This window comes from Benincasa hispida, chromosome 6 (assembly GCF_027475165.1).
Source record: "Benincasa hispida cultivar pf3 chromosome 6, pf3_genome.v1.1, whole genome shotgun sequence".
NCBI lineage: Eukaryota > Viridiplantae > Streptophyta > Magnoliopsida > Cucurbitales > Cucurbitaceae > Benincasa > Benincasa hispida.
Genome location: NC_143483.1, coordinates 15251832 through 15271876, shown reverse-complemented (window position 1 = coordinate 15271876; position 20045 = coordinate 15251832). Strand labels below are relative to the sequence as shown.

The 20045-nt window shown below is 35.7% G+C and overlaps 1 protein-coding gene across 1 annotated transcript; it reads left to right on the top strand.

The window, feature by feature from the left end:
- Window positions 1–16650: 16650 nt before the first annotated feature.
- On the top strand, window positions 16651–18955 carry LOC150035458 (B-cell receptor-associated protein 31-like protein). Its single transcript, XM_090314462.1, has 2 exons — window positions 16651–17270; window positions 18679–18955. Exons 1-2 carry the CDS (start codon window positions 16988–16990, stop codon window positions 18783–18785), a joined length of 390 nt encoding a protein of 129 aa, XP_090170588.1. The 5' UTR covers window positions 16651–16987; the 3' UTR covers window positions 18786–18955.
- Window positions 18956–20045: the final 1090 nt, after the last annotated feature.

Here is a 20045-nt window from a genome sequence, read left to right as displayed (position 1 = left end):
CCACCACTTGTTCCCACGAAGTTATCTCTCCCGGTTTGAGAGAATATACCCATTTCCTCGCCTGATACACAAAGAAAAGGGATATAGAGTTAGTCGAGCTTCCTCGGTTGAGATATTCGGGAACACAACAGTGTTGCAGATTTCTATGAAGCTCCAGAGGTGGGCGTGCGGGTCTTCGCCACGCTTTCTCCAAATTGCCTAGCAGTCTGGATCATTTGCAACATTACCGACTTCATTTCAAACCTCAATCCATCTAGCATCAGCCTCATGATTCCTAGAGAGAAATCGTAGAGGTTAGATGGCGCATAGTCTCGTATAGGTCTATTGCGGTCATTCGCCAGAAGGATGGGGTTGGCCATTATATTATTCGCATTAACGGCCCTTGCATCCGGTTACTCCGCCATTCTTGGTGTTCTTTCTTGTTGTTGTTGGCGGTCTTTTAATCTTCTTCTGAATTTCCTCTCAATCTCTGGGTCGTAATTCGCCAGAGATTGAGAGTTCTGCAAAGAAATAAAAAAAAAATTACCATTAGTAAACTATCTTGTCGAAGTCCCTAGCAACGACGCCAAAAACTTGGTGGTTGTATTTATGAAGTGGAAATGTGGATGATATACGTTGATAGATTTGCGTTGTGCACTCAAGTTTTCCCAGCGGAATCCAAATGTACATTCCTCTGAGTTTCCTGGTAAGTCCAGGGTCGAACATAGGGACTTGTGAAAAGATATTGCATTGGTAATTTTTATAAAGACTTTGTGGTAACCAGATAAATAAATAAAGTGTTGGGTTTGTTGTTTGCATTAATGAAAAATAAAAAAAAAAATGTGGCAGATTTTGAAAATAGTTGGTAAACGAGAGATGCGATGAATATGCGGTAAACAGGTTGAGAAGGGTTTCGGATAATACTCCCTAGAATATGTTCATGCTATGCGATCATGCAACATGCATACAACAGTAAACCACTTCTTGTGCGAATACCACGGCTTCTAAGGCTAGAACGCATGTGATATATGCAACAAGTCTACAGGGTCTACATATAAACCTCTATTTCTATTTATGCGATGACAACATGACATCCACACAAATATGCGACCATATAATATCATTTACATCTCTAGGATGCATGCGATGCAAGTTGACAAACAGAGCTTATCTTTAAGTACCTATCTCTTGTTTATGCAGTTCTAATCTTGCTCTCTCAAGTCCAGATTCTAACCTAGCTCTCTCGAGACATTAGGTTCTTTCTTTAAACTCTCTCTCGAGTAACTCTAAAAGGTATTTTTCACAACATAAAACAAGAAAATCGCAAGCAAAGAACTTCCTAGGTCATGTTAGCTTAGTTCTTCTCAACCCATTCGACTAGTTTAGCTACTCATGCATATTAAGAGAGTGAACAGATATAGAAATAAAACTTCCATTGTATAAGTATAAAGATGAAGTACAGAATAACAATGCAAGTATAGAATAAAGAGCCTGTAGTAATCTCTTGCTGCCAGGCGGTTACATTGTTTCTACTCGTGCTCAAAATATAATCTCGATCTCGCAAGAGTCGGCCCGCTCTCTACTCTTACGCCCCAAGGTTCTCTCTCGAGCTGCCCTGAGCGATCTCTGGCGCCACCACTCTTCTCTTGCTTCGCCTTAAAATAGAACGGAAATTATGAACAGAAGTGTGAACTAAACGGTGAACTAATCAACTGGTTAACCCCTTCTCTGAAGAATGCCCTTGGTATTTATATAGCATCCATAGTGAAAAGCGGTTTCTCTCTCCCGGTTGTACTGATGCGTCAAATAATTATCACCAATAAAGCTGAATGTACTTTATTACCGTTATCGGCTGTCAACTTAATTTGGATTCGACTGTTATCAGCTTTCTATCCCATCGCTCTTAATTGGCCTTTCACCGAGATGTACCCACCATGTTGTGCTGACCAAGTTGCGGCGATCCTTCTTGGGCGAATGTTTGCAAGCACGATAAATGTAAAGCCTTGCAGTGAAGTTGCGCTCGACCAATGAATTCCTATGATTGCAATCTTTACATTTGGTTAACGCATATTCTGCATAAAAATACAAAAATCAATTGTTCTAATGCGCTGAACACGTGTGACCACAATATCATGAAAACGATGCTTAATGGACGCAAGTTAACATATTTCATCAACGCAATCCAACATTGTTTAAGAACTTAGCACTGATAACGTGCATTTCTGCCCATTATTAACCGTCAAGAACAAGTATCTTCTTCCCAGGATTGATGATTTGTTTGACCAGTTGCAGGGAGCTACGGTATTCTCTAAGATTTATCTCCGGTCAAGATAGTACCAACTAAGAATAAAGGACAGTGACATACCCGAGACAACTTTTCGTTCGAGGTATGGACATTATGAGTTTATAGTGATATCGTTCGGTCTAACGAATGCACCAGGAGTGTTCATGGATTTGATGAATAGGGTGTTCAAGGAATTCCTCGACATCTTTATGATTGTTTTTATTGATGACATCTTGATTTATTCTAATACAGAGGCCGAGTATGAGAAGCATTTGCAGAAAGTTTTGGAGACGTTGAGGGCCAATAAGCTGTATGCTAAGTTTTCTAAACGTGAATTATGGTTAAAGCAGGTGTCCTTCCAAGGGCGTGTAGTATCGAAGGAATGTGTCTCTATGGATCCTTCAATGATTAAGGCAGTTACGAGTTGGGCTCTTCTAATCACAATCAGTGAGGTGCACAGTTTCTTGGGGTTAGCAGGCTACTATAGACGATTTGTAAAGGACTTCTCTCGTATAGCCGCCCCATTGACTCAGTTGACCTGGAAAGGAGTAGCTTTTGTTTGGAATGAGGCTTCTAAAAACAGTTTCTAGGACCTCAAGCAGATGTTGGTTTCAACCCCAATTCTTATAGTACCGAATGGATCAGGTGGTTTTGTCATTTACAATGATGCGTCCAAGAAGGGGTTGGGATGCGTATTGATGCAGCATGGCAGAGTAGTTGCTTATGCTTCACGTCAGCTAAAGAAGAATGAACAGAATTATCTCACGCATGACTTGGAGTTAGCAGCAGTGGTTTTTGCTCTCAAGATTTGGAGACATTACTTATATGAAGAGAAGATACAGATCTTCACCGACCATTGAAGTACTTTTTCACTCAGAAAGAGTTAAACATGAGGCAAAGAAGGTGGTTGAAACTGGTGAAGGATTATGACTGTGAAATTTTGTACCACCCGGGAAAAGTCATAGCACAGTTAGCACAGTTGTTGGTGCGACCGAGTCTAAGGCAGAAGATTATTGATGTAGAGCGAGACGACCCTTATCTGGAAGAGAGAGTTCGTAAGATAAAGTCAAGCCAGGATGACGAATTCTTAGTTTCAATGGAAGGTGGCCTCCTTTTTCAAGGGCGTTTGTGTGTGCCAGCAGTTAGTGATATTAAAATGAGTTGTTGTTAGAGGTTTATAGTTCCTTATTTTCGATTCACCCCGATAGCACCAAGATGTATCGGGACCTGAAATGTTATTATTGGTGGAATGATATGAAAAGAGAGGTTGCAGAGTTCGTCAGTAAGTGTTTGGTGTGCCAGCAGGTGAAAGCCCTGAGGCAGAAACCAACAGGCTTATTACAGCCAATAAGTGTACCAGAATGGAAGTGGGAGCATGTGTCTATGGATTTCATCGTGGGGTTGCCTCGGACAGTCAAAGGTTTCACTGTGATATGGGTTTTGGTAGATAGACTTACGAGGTTAGCACATTTCATACCTGGGAATTCCACCTTTTCGATGAATAAGTGGGCACAGACATACATGAAGAAGGTGGTGAGATTGCATGGAGTGCCTGTGTCCATCGTGTCGGACAGAGACCCTCGTTTCACGTCTGACTTCTGGAAAAGTCTCCAGGCAGCTTTGGGGACCCGGTTAGACTTCAGTACAGCTTTCCACCCTCAGACTGATGGACAGACAGAGAGATTGAATCAGATACTGGAAGACATGTTACGTGTCACACCCCGTCTCAGACTACCCTCTGAGCCTACGAAAGGACATGACTGCAGCAGTTATCAACCCTTTTGTTGACACTTACTGCCTAATAACTCTTATGGAAGTAACTCTGGTACCAATGAACAAATTCAACAACTAACTAATTAAGTCAAGGAGATAACAACAATCGATTAAGTAGGCGTATTTTATTATAACAATGTAACATTTATACAACTCCAAGACTTAACTACTTAGTTTACAACAACAACTGTAAAACCCTCCGGAAGTGTAATTGTGGCATGTGGTAGACCTTGACCTTAGCAGCACCCTAGAACTCCTCACCTTCCGCTACCTGGGAAGAAAACATTTGAAAAATGGGATGAGCTTGCTAACCCAGTGAATGACAAGAAAACTTATTCTTATGAAAATGAATTATCCCATGCTTGGGTACTTTTGCTCGGATACCTTCTCAGCTGTGTCCTTCAATATTGAGCTGCTTGGATACCTTCTCAACTGTCCTTCGGTATCAAGTTTCAAATAAAACTAGTCATACAATGACTTTCTTTAATAAAACTTAGAAAACATGTCTTTATCTGAAAGATCTTTCTTTAGCACATGGTTTCTTAAAACATTGTAAATATTTTAGTCAAATATTTTAGTCACTCACCTTGATCGTTTAGGAACCTTTCTCTTTAGAAGTTCCTTGGTCACCTCGGGCTCCTCTTGAATACTAAATTCTAGATTCAAATTAAAGCTCAGATTACTCATAGTTCTAGGCTTTATCTCGGGATACTTCCTTCTACAAATATACTCTAAAATGTCTCAAGAAGCTTATATAAAAATATTAGCTCATAAATCCTTGTGGTTTGGCCGGAAACATCAAAATATCAAGACTGGACCAGCTTACCCGACATCTCGACCCCTCTGTCTTGTCCTCATTCTCCAGCCCAATTCCTTAGAGTTTCTTCTCCAGAAGCCCTACCCTAAAAACTAGACTCTTTTAGCTTTCAAGTGGTTTTCAAATCACTCCAAAGCACAAGTCTTCTGGGAAAACTCCACTTCCCAAGTTGATGCTACTTCCTGTCCTTTCTGTCCGACAGCATCTCCCCTCTTGGAACCTCTTGACCAACGCATGGTCTTGCTACTGATAACAGGCAGAAATGCACGTTATCATAGTACTAAGTACTTAAATAATGTTGGATTGCGTTGATAAAATATGTTAAATTGCATCTATTAAGCATAAATTCTATAATATTGCGGTCGCATGCATCCAAAGCATTAGAGCAATTGATCTTTACATTTTTGTGCAGAATATGCGTTAACGCAATGCAGAGAGTGCGATCACAAGAATCCATTAGTCGAGCGTAACTTCACCGCAAGACTTTGCGATGATCGTGCTCGTAAACATTCGCCCAAGAAGAATCACCGCAACTTGGTCAGCACAACATGGTGGGTGCATCCAGGTGAAAGGATAATGAAGAGCGATGGGACAGAAAGCTGATGACAGTCGGATCCAAATTAAGTTAACAGTCGATAACGGTCACAAAGTACATTTAGCTTTATCGGTAACAATCATCCGGTGCGTCAATAAGGAATTAAAGTTGTCCCATTTGTACAACCGAGAGAGAAAAGCCGCATTTCACCATGAAAACTCTATAAATACCAAGTGCATTCTTCAGAGAAGGGGTTAAGCAGTCGATTACTTCAATTCACGTCTCTGTCCATAGTCTTCTTTCATTTTAAGGCAGACGCGAGGAAGAAAGTGTTCCGATAGATCATTCCAGCAAGCTTGGGAAAGCACCGGAAGCTCCAAGACAAAGAGATGGCAGACACTTGCGGAAGCGGGAACATTTGTAGATCAGAATAGAGATTCAGTGTAAAAAGCTTCGGTCAGCAAGGAATTGCTACCAGGCTTTCTACTTTTATTTTCCATTATCATTTTGTACTTAACTCAGTTATAAGAATGAAATGTCTTTCTCTATATCTGTTCACTCTTTGTTATTTATGAATGAGTAGCTAAATTAGTTGAATGGGTTGAGAAGTAGTTAGCTAGCATAACGAGGGAATCTTTATCTTTGTGATTATCTTGTTTATGTATGCTTCCTTCGTCTATTAGAGATACTCGGGAGGGTAGTCTAAAGACAGAATCTAGACTTGGGAAGGTCAGGTCAAAATCTAGGTTTGGAAAAACCAGATTAGAATGCATAAACGAGAGATAGGTGCTTATGAATGAGCACTATTTGTTATCAATGCATCGCATGCATCTTAGCAATAAGGATGATTGTATGCGGTCACCTTGCTTTCATGCATTTTGTATCAACGCATAGGACAAGAATAGAGACTTAGGGATAAGCTCTATGGACATTTTGCATTCAACACATGCGTTCTAGACTTAGGAGCATCGCATTTACATTGGGAAATGACTTGCTATGCATGGTTGTAACATGATTGTAAGGTTTGATGCATTCCCGATTAACACTAGCTAAAAGACCTTCTCAGCCCATTCATCGCATACTCATTGAATCTATCAACACAACTATCTTTCTAAAATCCGTCGCCTTTATTTACTTCTTTTTCATCAACGCAATAACACACCCACACTTTATTTATTTACTCGGTTACCACAAAGTTTTCATAACATTACCAATACAACTATTTTCATAAGTCCCTGTGTTCGACCCTAGACTTATCAGGAAACTCAGAGGAATTTACATTTGAATTCTGATGGGGAAACTTGAGTGCACAATGCAATCCATCAACGCATATCATCCATATTTCCACTTAATAAAATAACGCATCAGCTACCAACACATAGTCTCCTTCCAATACATTCTTCTTTATGTCCTTCGAAGAGATTCTGAGTTCTTATCTGAATTCCTTGGCCCTATTTATAGGCGTCCAAGATTATTCTAAGTCCGACACCTCCTACTTGGCCGCATGTCCAAGTGTCTCTTCCTTACACTATTAACACAATCTTGCGTCAGCGCAACCCAAGGTGTCTTGCTCTCCTTTTACCAGCGCATAGCCCTCAACTTTGCATGTCTTCTTATGCATCCACTTCATTTGCTTAAGGCTTAAGATTTCTTCCCAAAGAGCCACATGTCCGGATGATGTCCTTGAATGCATCCATCCTTCATATGCGTTCATCTAACTTCATATGCGTTCAACTTAGGATAATGACCAACACCCTTTCAACGCATACTACTAGCATTGTCCTATGCGCCCACATGCCCTCGGATGTCCAACGCATAGCACATCACCAACCCATAACAACCTTTGTATTGACTTCGTTCTCAACTCAACACCTCAAGGCATAGCTCACCATCACCTAGGTTCTTGCTAACGCATACTTTATGACCAACACAACCCATCTCATTAACCTTGTTACCGCAAGCCTTAACAACGCAAGGGAAAATCACTATGTGTCCACCTTAGCTCATTACCGCCATAGCATCCATCGTATCCATCGTATCCACCGCTACATGCCATCGCATACTACTAACGCGTTCCTTCGACTGCATACGTGCACACCATCGGTCGCATACCTTCGGCCACCTACCATAGGGTGCATCACCACATGCCCTCGGCCACACACTCTCGCGTAGCAAGGCTGCTGCAGATCACCAACACATAGCACTTCGCATGACATCAACGCATAGCATCGCTACATGTCATCAACGCATAGCGTTGCGGCATAGCATCGACGCATAGCCCCATCGCCGCATGCCATCCATCGTCACATGGTACCAACGCATCCCTTCGGCCGCAACCCATTGGCCGCATCGCAACCATCGCATCCATCGCACCGCATGCACATGTAATACTGCCACAACCATCGCATCCATCGCATCCATTACGTCCAACGTCTAGTGCCCTTGGATGCACAACTTGAAGCTGTCGCATGTGTTTTCTAACCTCCCAAATAACCTCTCAAAGTCTAATGGCCAACGTATGGTACACACTAATGCATTGTCAAATACTTAGTCATTTTTCTCCTTGGCTTCCAACGCATAGTTACTCTTGACAATACCTCTTGCCAATACTTTGGCCAATCATGCGTCCAACCTTACAAACGCATGGTTGCCTTTTCAACTTATGCATTAATGTCTCCTAACTCTTAACACATGGGTCCTTTTTGACCTTGTACTTAGCCAAATTTCATCAATTAAAGCTTAACTCAAAACTACTCAAGAAAAATCTATTCAACATTTAGAATTTCCTTCTCTTCAATATAGGATTTAACTTTCACTTAGTTAATTCCTTTTAACACCTGCTTAATTAGGAATAATGGAAATCCGGGTTTCACATTACGTGCCTGTGCCATAGAGTTTTCAGGAAGCTGGGATGCTCACTTGCACTTAATAGAGTTTACTTATAATAACAGCTACAAGTCCACTATTGGCATGTCACCCTTTGAGGCCCTATATGGGAAGAGTTGCAGGTCCCCTATGTGTTGGGATGAGGTAGGAGAGAGGAAATTATTAGAACCTGAATTGGTGCAGACCACGAATGAGGCAGTACAGAAGATTAGGGCTTGTATGCAGATAGCTCAGAACAGATATAACAACTAAGCTGATGTAAGATGTAAGGACCTAGAATTTGAGACTAGTGTGAAAGTGTTCTTAAAAGTGGCACCCATGAAAGGTATTCTGAGGTTTGGCAGGAAGGGAAAGTTGAGTCCAAGATTCATTGGACCTTTCGAGGTCCTGGAACGAGTTAGCCCTGTAGCTTACTATTTGGCCTTGCCACCAGCATTGTCTTCAGATCATAATGTCTTCCATGTTTTGATGCTAAGGAAGTATGTGACAAACTCATCCCATGTAGTTGAGTACGAGCCTTTACAGTTGAATGACAACTTGAGCTACAAGGAGAAGCCTATAGAGATCCTTGCCAGAGAGGTAAAAATATTGCGCCGCTGAGAAACTGCTTTTGTGAAAGTCCTATGGCAAAATCACCAGTTCAAGGAAGCTACCTGGGAGCGAGAGGATGAGATGAAGGCCCAGTACCCAGAGCTTTTTCAAGAATGAACTTTCGAGGACGAAAGTTCTTTGAGGAGGAAAGAATGTAATACCCCGCACATTTTTTTTAGTAATAATGTAATTTCAGTAACTTTATTATTTGGAATTTCAGTAATTGTTATTAGTTGGAGGGTATTTTTTGGAATTTTGGACTTCAAGTATAAGTGCGAGAATTTAATTGTTGGCATGAAATTATTCAATTTGAAAATTAATGGCAGGAATTAATTTTCTTTTGAAATGGAAAGGAATTTAATAGTATAAAGTGGAATAAGGAAAGGAATTAAATATAATTATACTTATTTCATTTTTTAGTTTTTTTTTTTTATTATTATTTTTTTGTTTATTTAAAACAAAAGAAACCCTTCCCCTTCGTGAAAAGCATGACTGCTCCTCCACCCTCATTGAAAACCCTTTCGCTGCCACCTCCCTCGTTGCCCAAGCTTCAGTCGTGCCACGTGAGTCACCCAACCTCGTTCGCCGCTCGTTGTCAAGCCTCAATCGTCGCTCGCTGCCGATTCTTCCCTTCGGCCACCACAGACCTCGCCGTGAAACCCTCCCCCATACCCTCCTCTGTCCAATCGTCTGAGTGGCGCATCTGCCTCTCTCGACGTCTCCTCTCCACTCGAGCTGCACCACGCCATCAGTAGCACATTGCCACTCATTCAGATTAGGTCCGCGCTGTCCAGTTCGCTCTTCTAGCCGTTGTTCATCGGCGTAGCAACTGCTAGTTGTCAAGTTCATCCTCCTCCACCGCAGGATAAGATCTAAAGTTTGTGTTTTTCTTGAATGGGTTTGGTTAGCCATTGAGTTTTGATTTAATTTACTTATACTAATTATGTTGTGAAGCTTGGATTGAAGTTTCAAGGTGTCAGGAACTGCTGTCCAGTAAGATTAGAGTTTGACTCTAGGGAATTTTGGAGCGTGATTGGTAAGTAATGTGATCTTGAAACTCTTTGGAATGGGTTAATATGCTAGAAATTTGGTTTTAAATTCCTAATTGTGGACTATGAATAGATTGGTATCTCCGTGCTAAGCTTAGAACAAATTTTTGGATCAGCACATATTTTTGGTAAGTTGTTTTGTGGAGTTTGAGGTATTTTCATATTTGAAATTTAGTCCTAAATGTCAGGCTTAATTTTAATTATTGATTCATGATGTGATTCAAGAATTTTACTAAGTTAAAGGAGAGTGTGGATTACTTTTGTTAGATTTGGTTTTGAGGTAAGTAATCTTACTACTGGAACTGCTCATGGGCCAGGCATTAGATGTATGCTAGCATGATAAATGAATGTATGACAGAATGACAGCATGATAGATTGATAGTATAGCATGATCAAAGTATATTCTGTTACGAAATCCGAATTATTTATTTATGCACATAGACACTTGAATGTTAGTATGAGATGTGGCTTCCATGGTTGTATTTGATTTGATGATGTTGAGGTATACATGTATGTTGTAGAACCATGATGTTGAGGTATATGTGTATGTTATAGAGCCATGATGTTGAGGTTTATATGTATGTCATAGATTCATACAGTGATGATTATGATGTTGAGACTGTGTAAATATCCTTACTGATTAGTTAGATGCCCATTAGATTTTGTGTTTCCTTCGGGATTCATCAGCTTGTGTTTCCTTCGAGATTCACCAGTTTGTGTTTCCTTCGGGATTCACCAGTTTGTGTCTCCTTCGGGATTCACCAAAGATAGTGGACATACTTAACTACAGTAGGATAGGACTCAGTCTCCTTCTTGTTTCATGTGTGTATGTGTCCCATGAGGACTAGAGTAGTTTATATGTTTCACCAGAGGTGGGTATCTAGAGGACATAGATGCCCAGCCTGACCCTAGTAGTGAGGTTACTTACTGAGTATTTTATACTCATTTTTTCTCATATTGTTGTTTCAGGTAAGGGTAGAGACGCACCGGCGATGGACAAGTGGAATTCGTGATCGAGCCACTGGGACTAGGTTTTACACTTCCGCATCATGAGATTTAGAGTTCTTTTCATGTTTCTCTTAAATTTTAGTTTTATGTTTAGAACTTACATTTAAGAATCGTTTTTCAAACTTATTTATTATCCTTAATGATTTAGGTACCCTACTATTGATTTAGTATTTGAATTTAATGAAAGTATTTTGAACTTACCTTATTTAATTAGCATTTATTTCGCCATAACCGAGTGTCATTTTGAGTTCCATGCATACATGTATTTAGTAACGGCCTAACTTAAGTCTTAAGGGGTCGGGTCGTTAGAGAAAGTGTGTGGCGCCACATCGTTCAAGCCCCAGGATCAGCCCTTAAAGGAGCAATCTATCTATTTACCCTTGCTTCATGGAAGGAGTGAATTCCATCTTGTGTAGCTGAGTTTCCAGCTCCCAAATCAGACGAATCCCTAAAGTGGTAAGTTTGAGTCGGCGACTTGGCCACTCGCACCCATGCAAATCAAAGGACCGCCTTCAATGGCAGAAGTTCCCAACTCACTCAGGATTGAGGTCATGTTACCTATGGTCATCCTAGTGAAGTGAAGTCTTTGTCATGAATGGCATTATATAACGAGACATTAACACTTCGTGGTTAGGTTTTATACAAACTCTTTGTATAGGATGCCCCCGCTCGCATATCCCGACACGAATGATTAGGATCGGACCATCTGTAGAAAGTCACAACACTTCTAACTATTCTACAAAGCGGGCCGCATCCGTAGCATTACCAGGATAAGGTTTCCCTCCTATATCCATATACTACAGACCATTTTGGTTATCACTTAAAGCATGCTCCACTTGTATGTCACCACATACATGCTTAAGTTACATAATGACAACCAGGGATTTTAGTTTATTGGTTTGTGATGAAACAAATAAAACATCCAATGTGCAAAGTCAAGTAGTGAAGAAAATATCATATATACATCACAAGCGTTCGTACAAACTACAGGACACGAGACTTTAAGGCATCATCCTCAACATCGCTGACACGTTGTAGTCGACGCTGCAAAATATGGAATTTAATGCGCCCCATCAACGCAATCATGAGCTTAAGAAAAGCAGTGATCGTAAATGCCTATAAGTACTCATTCATGATGCCATACAGAAGAGAAAAATAGTGAAGAGAAGAGTTGTTAGTTGTTAGTTGTTAGTTAGAATTATGAGTTCGACGATTTTATGATACTAAGGGATATATTGTGGGAGACAAAAAGAACACCCTGAGAAGGAATTCTACTTGAAACCTCTATCATTCTTCCATAGAAACTCCTCGGTGAGAGCTTAGGACTCTAGGGAAAGATATTATTTTGTTCGCTTATCTAAGGAAGCAGCTGTAAAACAAGCTGGAGCAATATATCCTTTCTCTTTTTTATGTATGTTTTGTATTTCGTGTATTGATAAATTCAGAATTTCAGTATGAATACATGTTTATTATACATCTTGTCTATCATTTCCACCTCTATCATGCATAGCTAAATCGCTTCATGGGTTGGGAAGATTATAGCTAACATGACTAAATAACTGGAGGAATCATGCGATCAACTTGTTTTATGCATGCTTATATTTGTTGCTTGAATTAATTGAGAAATTGTTCTAAGTAAAGCTAGTCTAAGTTTGAGAGAATATAGATTAAGACCTCATAAAACGAGAGAAAATGTTCCTTAGAAATAAGTACATTCTCTGCATATTACACCCATCACATGCATCTTAGAGATAAGATAATTTGGCAAAAGACATTGAGAAGTGTTGGATGTAATATTGAGTGTATAGCTTGATTGATTATTTCATTCAATTGATTAAAAAATGTTAGTGAAAGTTCTTCTCAACCTTCCTATCGCATAACTACTATCCAACTCACACTGCTTCACTTTAGACATAATCCCCATCGCATATTTAGGTTTAAGTTCACTTATTCTATCATTCCTTTGAACATTTCTAACTCACACGAAGATCATATTTTTAGTTTCATCGGATACTTATGAGTAATCCCTATGTTCAACCCTGGACTCACCAGGAACTTTAGTCAGATTTGCACTTGGGTTTCACTAAAGAAAACTAAAGTGTTTAATTCTCATAAGCATTATTATTTCATTCATGAACAGAACGGATCACTGGTGATGGTCTAATTATCAATTTTCCTTGAGATTAAACATCATATGATAATTCACTAAATTGAAGAATTTTCTGGTACTTCAATGGGTGTCCATTCTCAATAATTCTCTTCATCATGATAGATCCTAGATGACCCAATCAGTCATGCCAAATTGTAATATGTCTGGATTCATGAACTTCAGGTTTATTATTGCATATGTTTCAATTACTCGTATATGAGTATAATACAATCCATAAGATAAAGCAGGAACTCTTCCAAGATATGTTTTTCATTTGAGATAGTGGATATATGATATATAGATATTCTACATTATTCTTACTATCAGTCTCAATATGATAACCATTACAATGTATATATCTTTAAAACTTAGAAGATTTCTCTTTGATTGACTAGAGAACAATGCATTGGCAATTGTAAATTTTGTTCCTCTAGGCGAAATAATATTTTTTTTTCCAAAACCTTCGATCAAGTTTGCAGAACCTAATATTATATTTACTTTTGTTTTCAGAATTGTCAATTTGGAAAATTTTTTTATTTGTAAGTATTGTGCGTATAGTTGTAATGTTTGTCAGACATAGATCTTCTTTGCTCTTTTATTAAACATCCAACATATGAAAATGATTTATGTTTCTTCATTAAAAGAAAATAATTAAAATAAGAAAAACAACACTTAAAATATTCAAAAGTTAAAAAAAATGAAGATAGATAAAAGAAAACAATAACATTAAGTCTAGATATTCTCAAAATAAAAAAAAAAAAAAATACTTGATGTTTCATCAACTGCGCCAATCTTCTCTTCAAGAAATTCAAAAAAGTCCGCCACATCCAAATTTGTCATATGGAACGAGTCAAATATGTCATTATCTTGGTATGTAAAATTTACTTCCGCATTTTTCTCTTTTTCCTTTCAGGGAGGCTTAATAGAGGTCAACTAAGTGTTTTGACGTACAATAAGTATGTGACCAATGTTCAGTCATTCTGCATCGGAAGCATTTGTTTTCAAGAATTTTTGAACTCTTATCTTGTGGAGTTTTTCTTTTGTGATCATCATTTTGAATGGTCCTTTTGAAATTTGAATGATTAAAATGACCACAACGAAAATAATGATTATTTTTTCCTTTGTCACGGTCACGACCTCATTCGCCACCATGACCTCGACCACGATTATTATTAAAATTCACAATATTCACTTCAGGGAATGATGTCGTTCTGGTTGGTCGAGATTCATGATTTTTCATCAATAACTCATTATTTTGTTCGGCCACGAGAAGACATGAAATTAATTCATAATACTGTTTAAACCTTTCTCTTGATGTTGCTACTACAAGAGTATATTCGAGACATGAAATGTAGAAAATGTCTTCTCTAACATATCGACATCAGTAATTTTCTCTCCGTATAATAACAATTTTCAACTGATTTAAAATAATGTAGAGTTGTAATCACTTATTGATTTGAAATATTGTAGCCTCAAGTACATCCACTCATAACGAGTTTTAGGAAGAATAACTCTCTTTTAAATTTTTTGATGATCATACCTCTCTTTGAGATTTTTCCACAAGATACCAGGATCTTTTATTGTAAGATACTCCATTTTCAATCACTCATGGAGATGTTAACGAAAACTTTTGCTTTGTTCTGACTCTTTAATAGTTTCCCTGAGATTCATAGCATCCAGGTGGATTTCGACATCAAGTATCCATGACAAATAATTATTTTTGTTAATATCAAAGGCGACAAATTCTAATTTTATGAGATTTGTCATGGCAGCACTATCATAAAATATGATACTTATGTTAGAAATTTAATAGATATTGAATATGCAAAATAACATTAAATTTATTAATTATGAGGAGGGAAAAACCGACATACCTGCAACTCCTGTGCCATATTCGAACCCATATCTTTAGTGGGAAAAATGATAGAAATTCGTGCTGATAACGTGTTGTGAATTTGAGGAGCATAAGGGAACACGTATATAGAGAAAATATAAAATAATTAAAATTATAAAATTAAATAATATGAAAATTAGTGGAAGTGGAATTCTCACCAATGTATGTGTGATTTTAAGATCCACTAGATGTTACTATTTATGGGCAAAGTGGCAACTAGGATGAAAACTTACATGGACACCAAATATAGACAATATGAAGAGTGACATATGGCTTTGGGACACTAAGCAATGAATATCTATTTATTATTATAATACTCATAATAAATAACATGTTTTAATTTTATTTTAAACACTAATGGTATCACAAAAATGTATAATCAGTGGATCAAGTATCTATATAATTTTAATTTAATAAAAAAAATAGTTAAAATATAATTTAAATATTAAGATAATAATCATTTTAGTTTTTATATTTATTAAAGGTATCGAGAGATTTTATTTATAAAACACGATATATCAATTACACTTTGGTTTATTTGAATGATATATATTTTTTTTTCCTGTTACACTTTACATGATCGATATTTTAGTATTTAAATTGTAATTTAACTATTAATTATATTTTTTCAGTTCGACTACTTTTAGAGTTGGAGAATTCAAAATTTATACACTTTAAATTGAGAAAATATTTTTAAGCATGAGAAAATTAAATACTTTTTGAATTTTATTTAAAATGTTAATTAAATTTTAACTACTACTAAAAATATGATTTTAGTTACTATAATATTAAATGAAAATGATGAATTAATTATATTTTTTCTTGCAAACTTATAGGATTATTAATATTTAAGATTAAAAATTCCATAAATAAAAGAGAATGAAAAAAATGCATTGTGTGAGATTAGAACCGAGGTGGAGTGTGTGATGTTTAACTAGAGATGTTCAATTCCCCATGGGACGGGAATTCCTGATTAGGCGGGGAATGGAGAAAGGAGTGGGAAAAAAAACTCTCTATGAGCTAAATAGGGACGAGTAACACCCCCGACCCCGACCCGTTTCAGCTTCTATTTATCGAATAAAATAATTAAATGTTATGTTATTACTATAATTATATAAATATTACATTTAAATTTCAAGTTTGATTGTTTATTTGGTCAATATAATGAATATGTTTAGATTAAATATTTAAATTTAGATTATATATGTGAATAATTTGATTTAATTTTATTTTTTTTAATACAAAAGTTGATTAGTTTTTTATGTCAAAATTTGAGTAATTTATCTTTAAATTCAAATTATTAAGTAAAACTAATCCTAATAAATAATTTAGTGATAGAATTAATTATTTTATCAAAATTTTCCCTTTCATTTAAACTAATCGTTTTTTTTAAAGAAATTAGTGGAAAAAAATTTTCCACGGAGAATCTGATCCCACGAACCTTGATCTCGAAAATTTCACGACGATGAGAAAGGAAATGGAAAGCGGAGATGGGGTCATCTCCGTATCTGTCCTGCCATGTGGACATCTTTAGTTTTAACTCACCACCATTGTTCCAATCAGGCAAAAAAGTTATTGAGGTTCCTACATTAATATATAAATATACAAATAAAATTGTACCAACCAACTTCTGTTATATGTATATTTTTTATGAAGACACAAGTTTCAATGTAAATACGTTTTTAAAGACGAAAGAAATACCATATTTCTTAAATAGTTTCACTAATTTTTTTCAAAAAGTGCATTGTTTTCTAATTCACCCAAGTTTAGGTGTATTAAAAATTGACATTTGACCCAATATATAATAAGAAGTAAATTTTGGAAACGACATGTCGATTAAACAATGGAAAGGGAATCTGTGATGCGATGCGATGAGTCGACCTAGAGAATGGTAAAAGTACCAAATTCTTAAACCAAACCGGAACCAAAAGGCTGGGATCAAAACTGGAAGCCCTAATATAAAATGGAATCCAAAATCCGGTGAAATCGAAGGCATTAGAGAGAAATTAAAGGAAAATCGAGATGATTCAAGTTGTTTTGAAGCTTGTATTGAGCGAAATGGCCTTGATTTTGGCTCTGCTGTTCAGAACTCCATTCAGAAATCTGATAGTGAAGGGATTGGACAGATTGAAGCAGGGGAGAGGCCCTTTGGTGGTGAAATCCGTCGCCGCCACCATGCTCGTCGTCTTCGCCTCAGCTCTCTACAACGCGGCGGAAATCCGCCGGCGAACGGCGGAGACTGGCCTCCACAGCAAGACTGACGAGATTCTCATGGCGCAGCGCCTTCTGGAAGTCTACATGATCGGTGAGCTTTTAATTGTACGAAAATATTTAGCTAGCAAATTGTCGTTTAAATTTTTATCATACAAAATTAGTATCTTTTTTTAAAATTAGTAAAAATAATTTTTCTTTTGTCAATTTCAAGCAAAATGGACCACGAGATTTGGATTGTTTGGGGCTTTATTGGTATATCTCGCTAGTAGATTCTATATATATCCCAAGTGTCATCCAATTTTTCGAAAAAATTGATATTTTGCAAGATTTAAAAAGGTTGAATCAATTTTTAAAAATCTATTTTGATAATTGAAAAATCTATTTAGAATTTTTGAAATTCATATAATTGTGAAACATGAATTAGGTTAAAAATGTGAAAAATTATTAATAATTTGATATAATATTTAGTAAACATAATCGAATTTGAAGAAAATTTGAAAATAATATAAGAGTTGGGAAGATTACATACAAAAAAAAAATTAGCAAATCTCGATAGCCAGAAGTAGGGAGAAGACCCAAAATAATCGAATGAAAATCTTGTAGTGGATCTCACTCAAGATGGGTCGAGAAAAACTATTTTTATGAGTTTTCAAAAACTATATTAGTTTTGTTAGGTAAAAACTTAAACATGTTAGTTTTTACAATTTTTCTATTTAGTTGCACCTATCTCTATCATTTAATAAAAAATTGTCACTTTATAAAAATTGATAAAAATAATCTTTATATAAAATAGAGATTATGAGATTAGGTGAAGCTTAAATTACCCCTAATCATTGTTATTAATTATATATCTATGAGGATTTAAAAGCGTAAAAAAAATTAAAAGTTTAAAATTAATTAGATACAAACCTAATCACATGCATTCCTTTTTTTACACAGTAATAAAAAAACAATTCATTTTTTTTTTTAAATAATAATTTGCCACATTTCAAAATTTTATTGAATATTTACTTGAGCTGTACCACTGCTAGGTGCAGGTCAGGAGCACCAAATTTTTTTTTCTTTATTAAATAAATTTGAGAATCTAACGGTTTGATGACTAAATTGAGAGTTTCGCCTAAAATATTGGATTTCTGGGCATATTAACTAACAAAATTATTAGACGAGTTAAACAACTTTTATAAAAATAATTTTCTAGTGAAAATATTGATTGAACCAATATTATTCTTATTGATTTGAAATTATAAATGTTGGACATATGATTTAAAAGTAATAAAAAGATAAAATGAAGTAATAAATTTTTCATTTATAATTATACATTTTCTCAAAGTACAATTAAATAAAACATTAAACTTATTTTTCGAAAGATAAAATGTGAAAGGATGCCAGAAAAAAAAGTGAGAAATGGAATTATTATATAAAAAGATTTAATTATTTATTAAAAAAAAATAGATGTGAGCCTGTTTAAAAAATTCTGATCGAAGATTGCTTGGCAACAGGATTCTCGCTATTTCTTCTACTTATTATAGACAGAATACACAACTATATCAGAGAGCTTCATCGACTTAGGACCAACTTGGAAGAAAGATTTAAAGTCCTGACGTGACAATGTTGTAGCTTTTTTCCTTTTTCTTTTAACTTCAATATTCTACCTGTGTTACCAAATTAATTTAATTCAACGATAGTTGAACAAAAAAAAAAAATATAATAAGTTAGGTTTATAAGATAAAGATATATTAATTTATAACAATTGATATTAGATAGTTGTTACTCAAATTGATGAAATTTTGGAGAACGGCCTATGCACATTTTATTTGATGGTGAAAGAGGAATTCGACCCTAACACACCAATAACTATTTCTACCCATAAATTTATATGTTTTGTTATCACTTTCTATTAAATTTTTCAAAAATGAAATCAAGTTTTAAAAATTATAAAAGTTAGTTTTCAAATAAATTTGTTTTTATTTTATGAACTTGGCTAACAATTTGAATGTTTCTTTCAGAAATATGAAAAGTCTAACTAAAAAATTAGAAAAAAAAACATAAATTAAAAAAATTTCATCTTGATCTCTATAAAGTGAAAATAGAATTACACTATACGTTTGTATGTATGTACGTACGTACGTATGTATATATATAAAAGAGATGGACACCGTATTTCGTTTATAGACAAACATTCACGGTAAATATTTGTTTCTCGTTTCAAGTTACAAGCAGAATAGTTTTGATTAGATTGTAAATTTAGCCTCCATAATTTTGAAGAAAATTAGAATTGAGTTTCGATGATTTGATAAAACTTTCATAACTAGTCCTTATAATAGGGACGATTATTTATGAAAATTTTATCAAACCATGGAACTATTTGTGACGTTTTATCAGCTAAATTCTAATTTGTCATTTGATCATAATTTTTTGTGGACTTCAAATTTTAAAGGTATGTAATTTGGGACCTCATTTGGTGAGCTCTTACGTTCGGTGGTCGGAAGGCCCATATTAAATGCAGCACTGCCCATTTTGGGAATAAACTACATCACAAATTATTACACCCACCAACATTATGTTTTTTTTTAAAAAAAAAAAAATGAAAAATTCCAATAAATTTAGTTTTTATTTCATCCATAAAAGGTTCAAAATTTTTTATATCTAAATTTTAAGATTTACAATTTTGACATCAATTTTTCACTGAATACTCATTTCTAATCTTTGAAATTAATGGCTATTAATTAATCTAAATAGTTGAATTTTTAATTTTAATTTTAATTTTAATAATGATGAAAAATATATAGTGAAACTTAATTAATTTACAATTATTTTAAATTAATTAATGGGTAGTTTTTTAAATAGTAAAACTATTGAAAATATT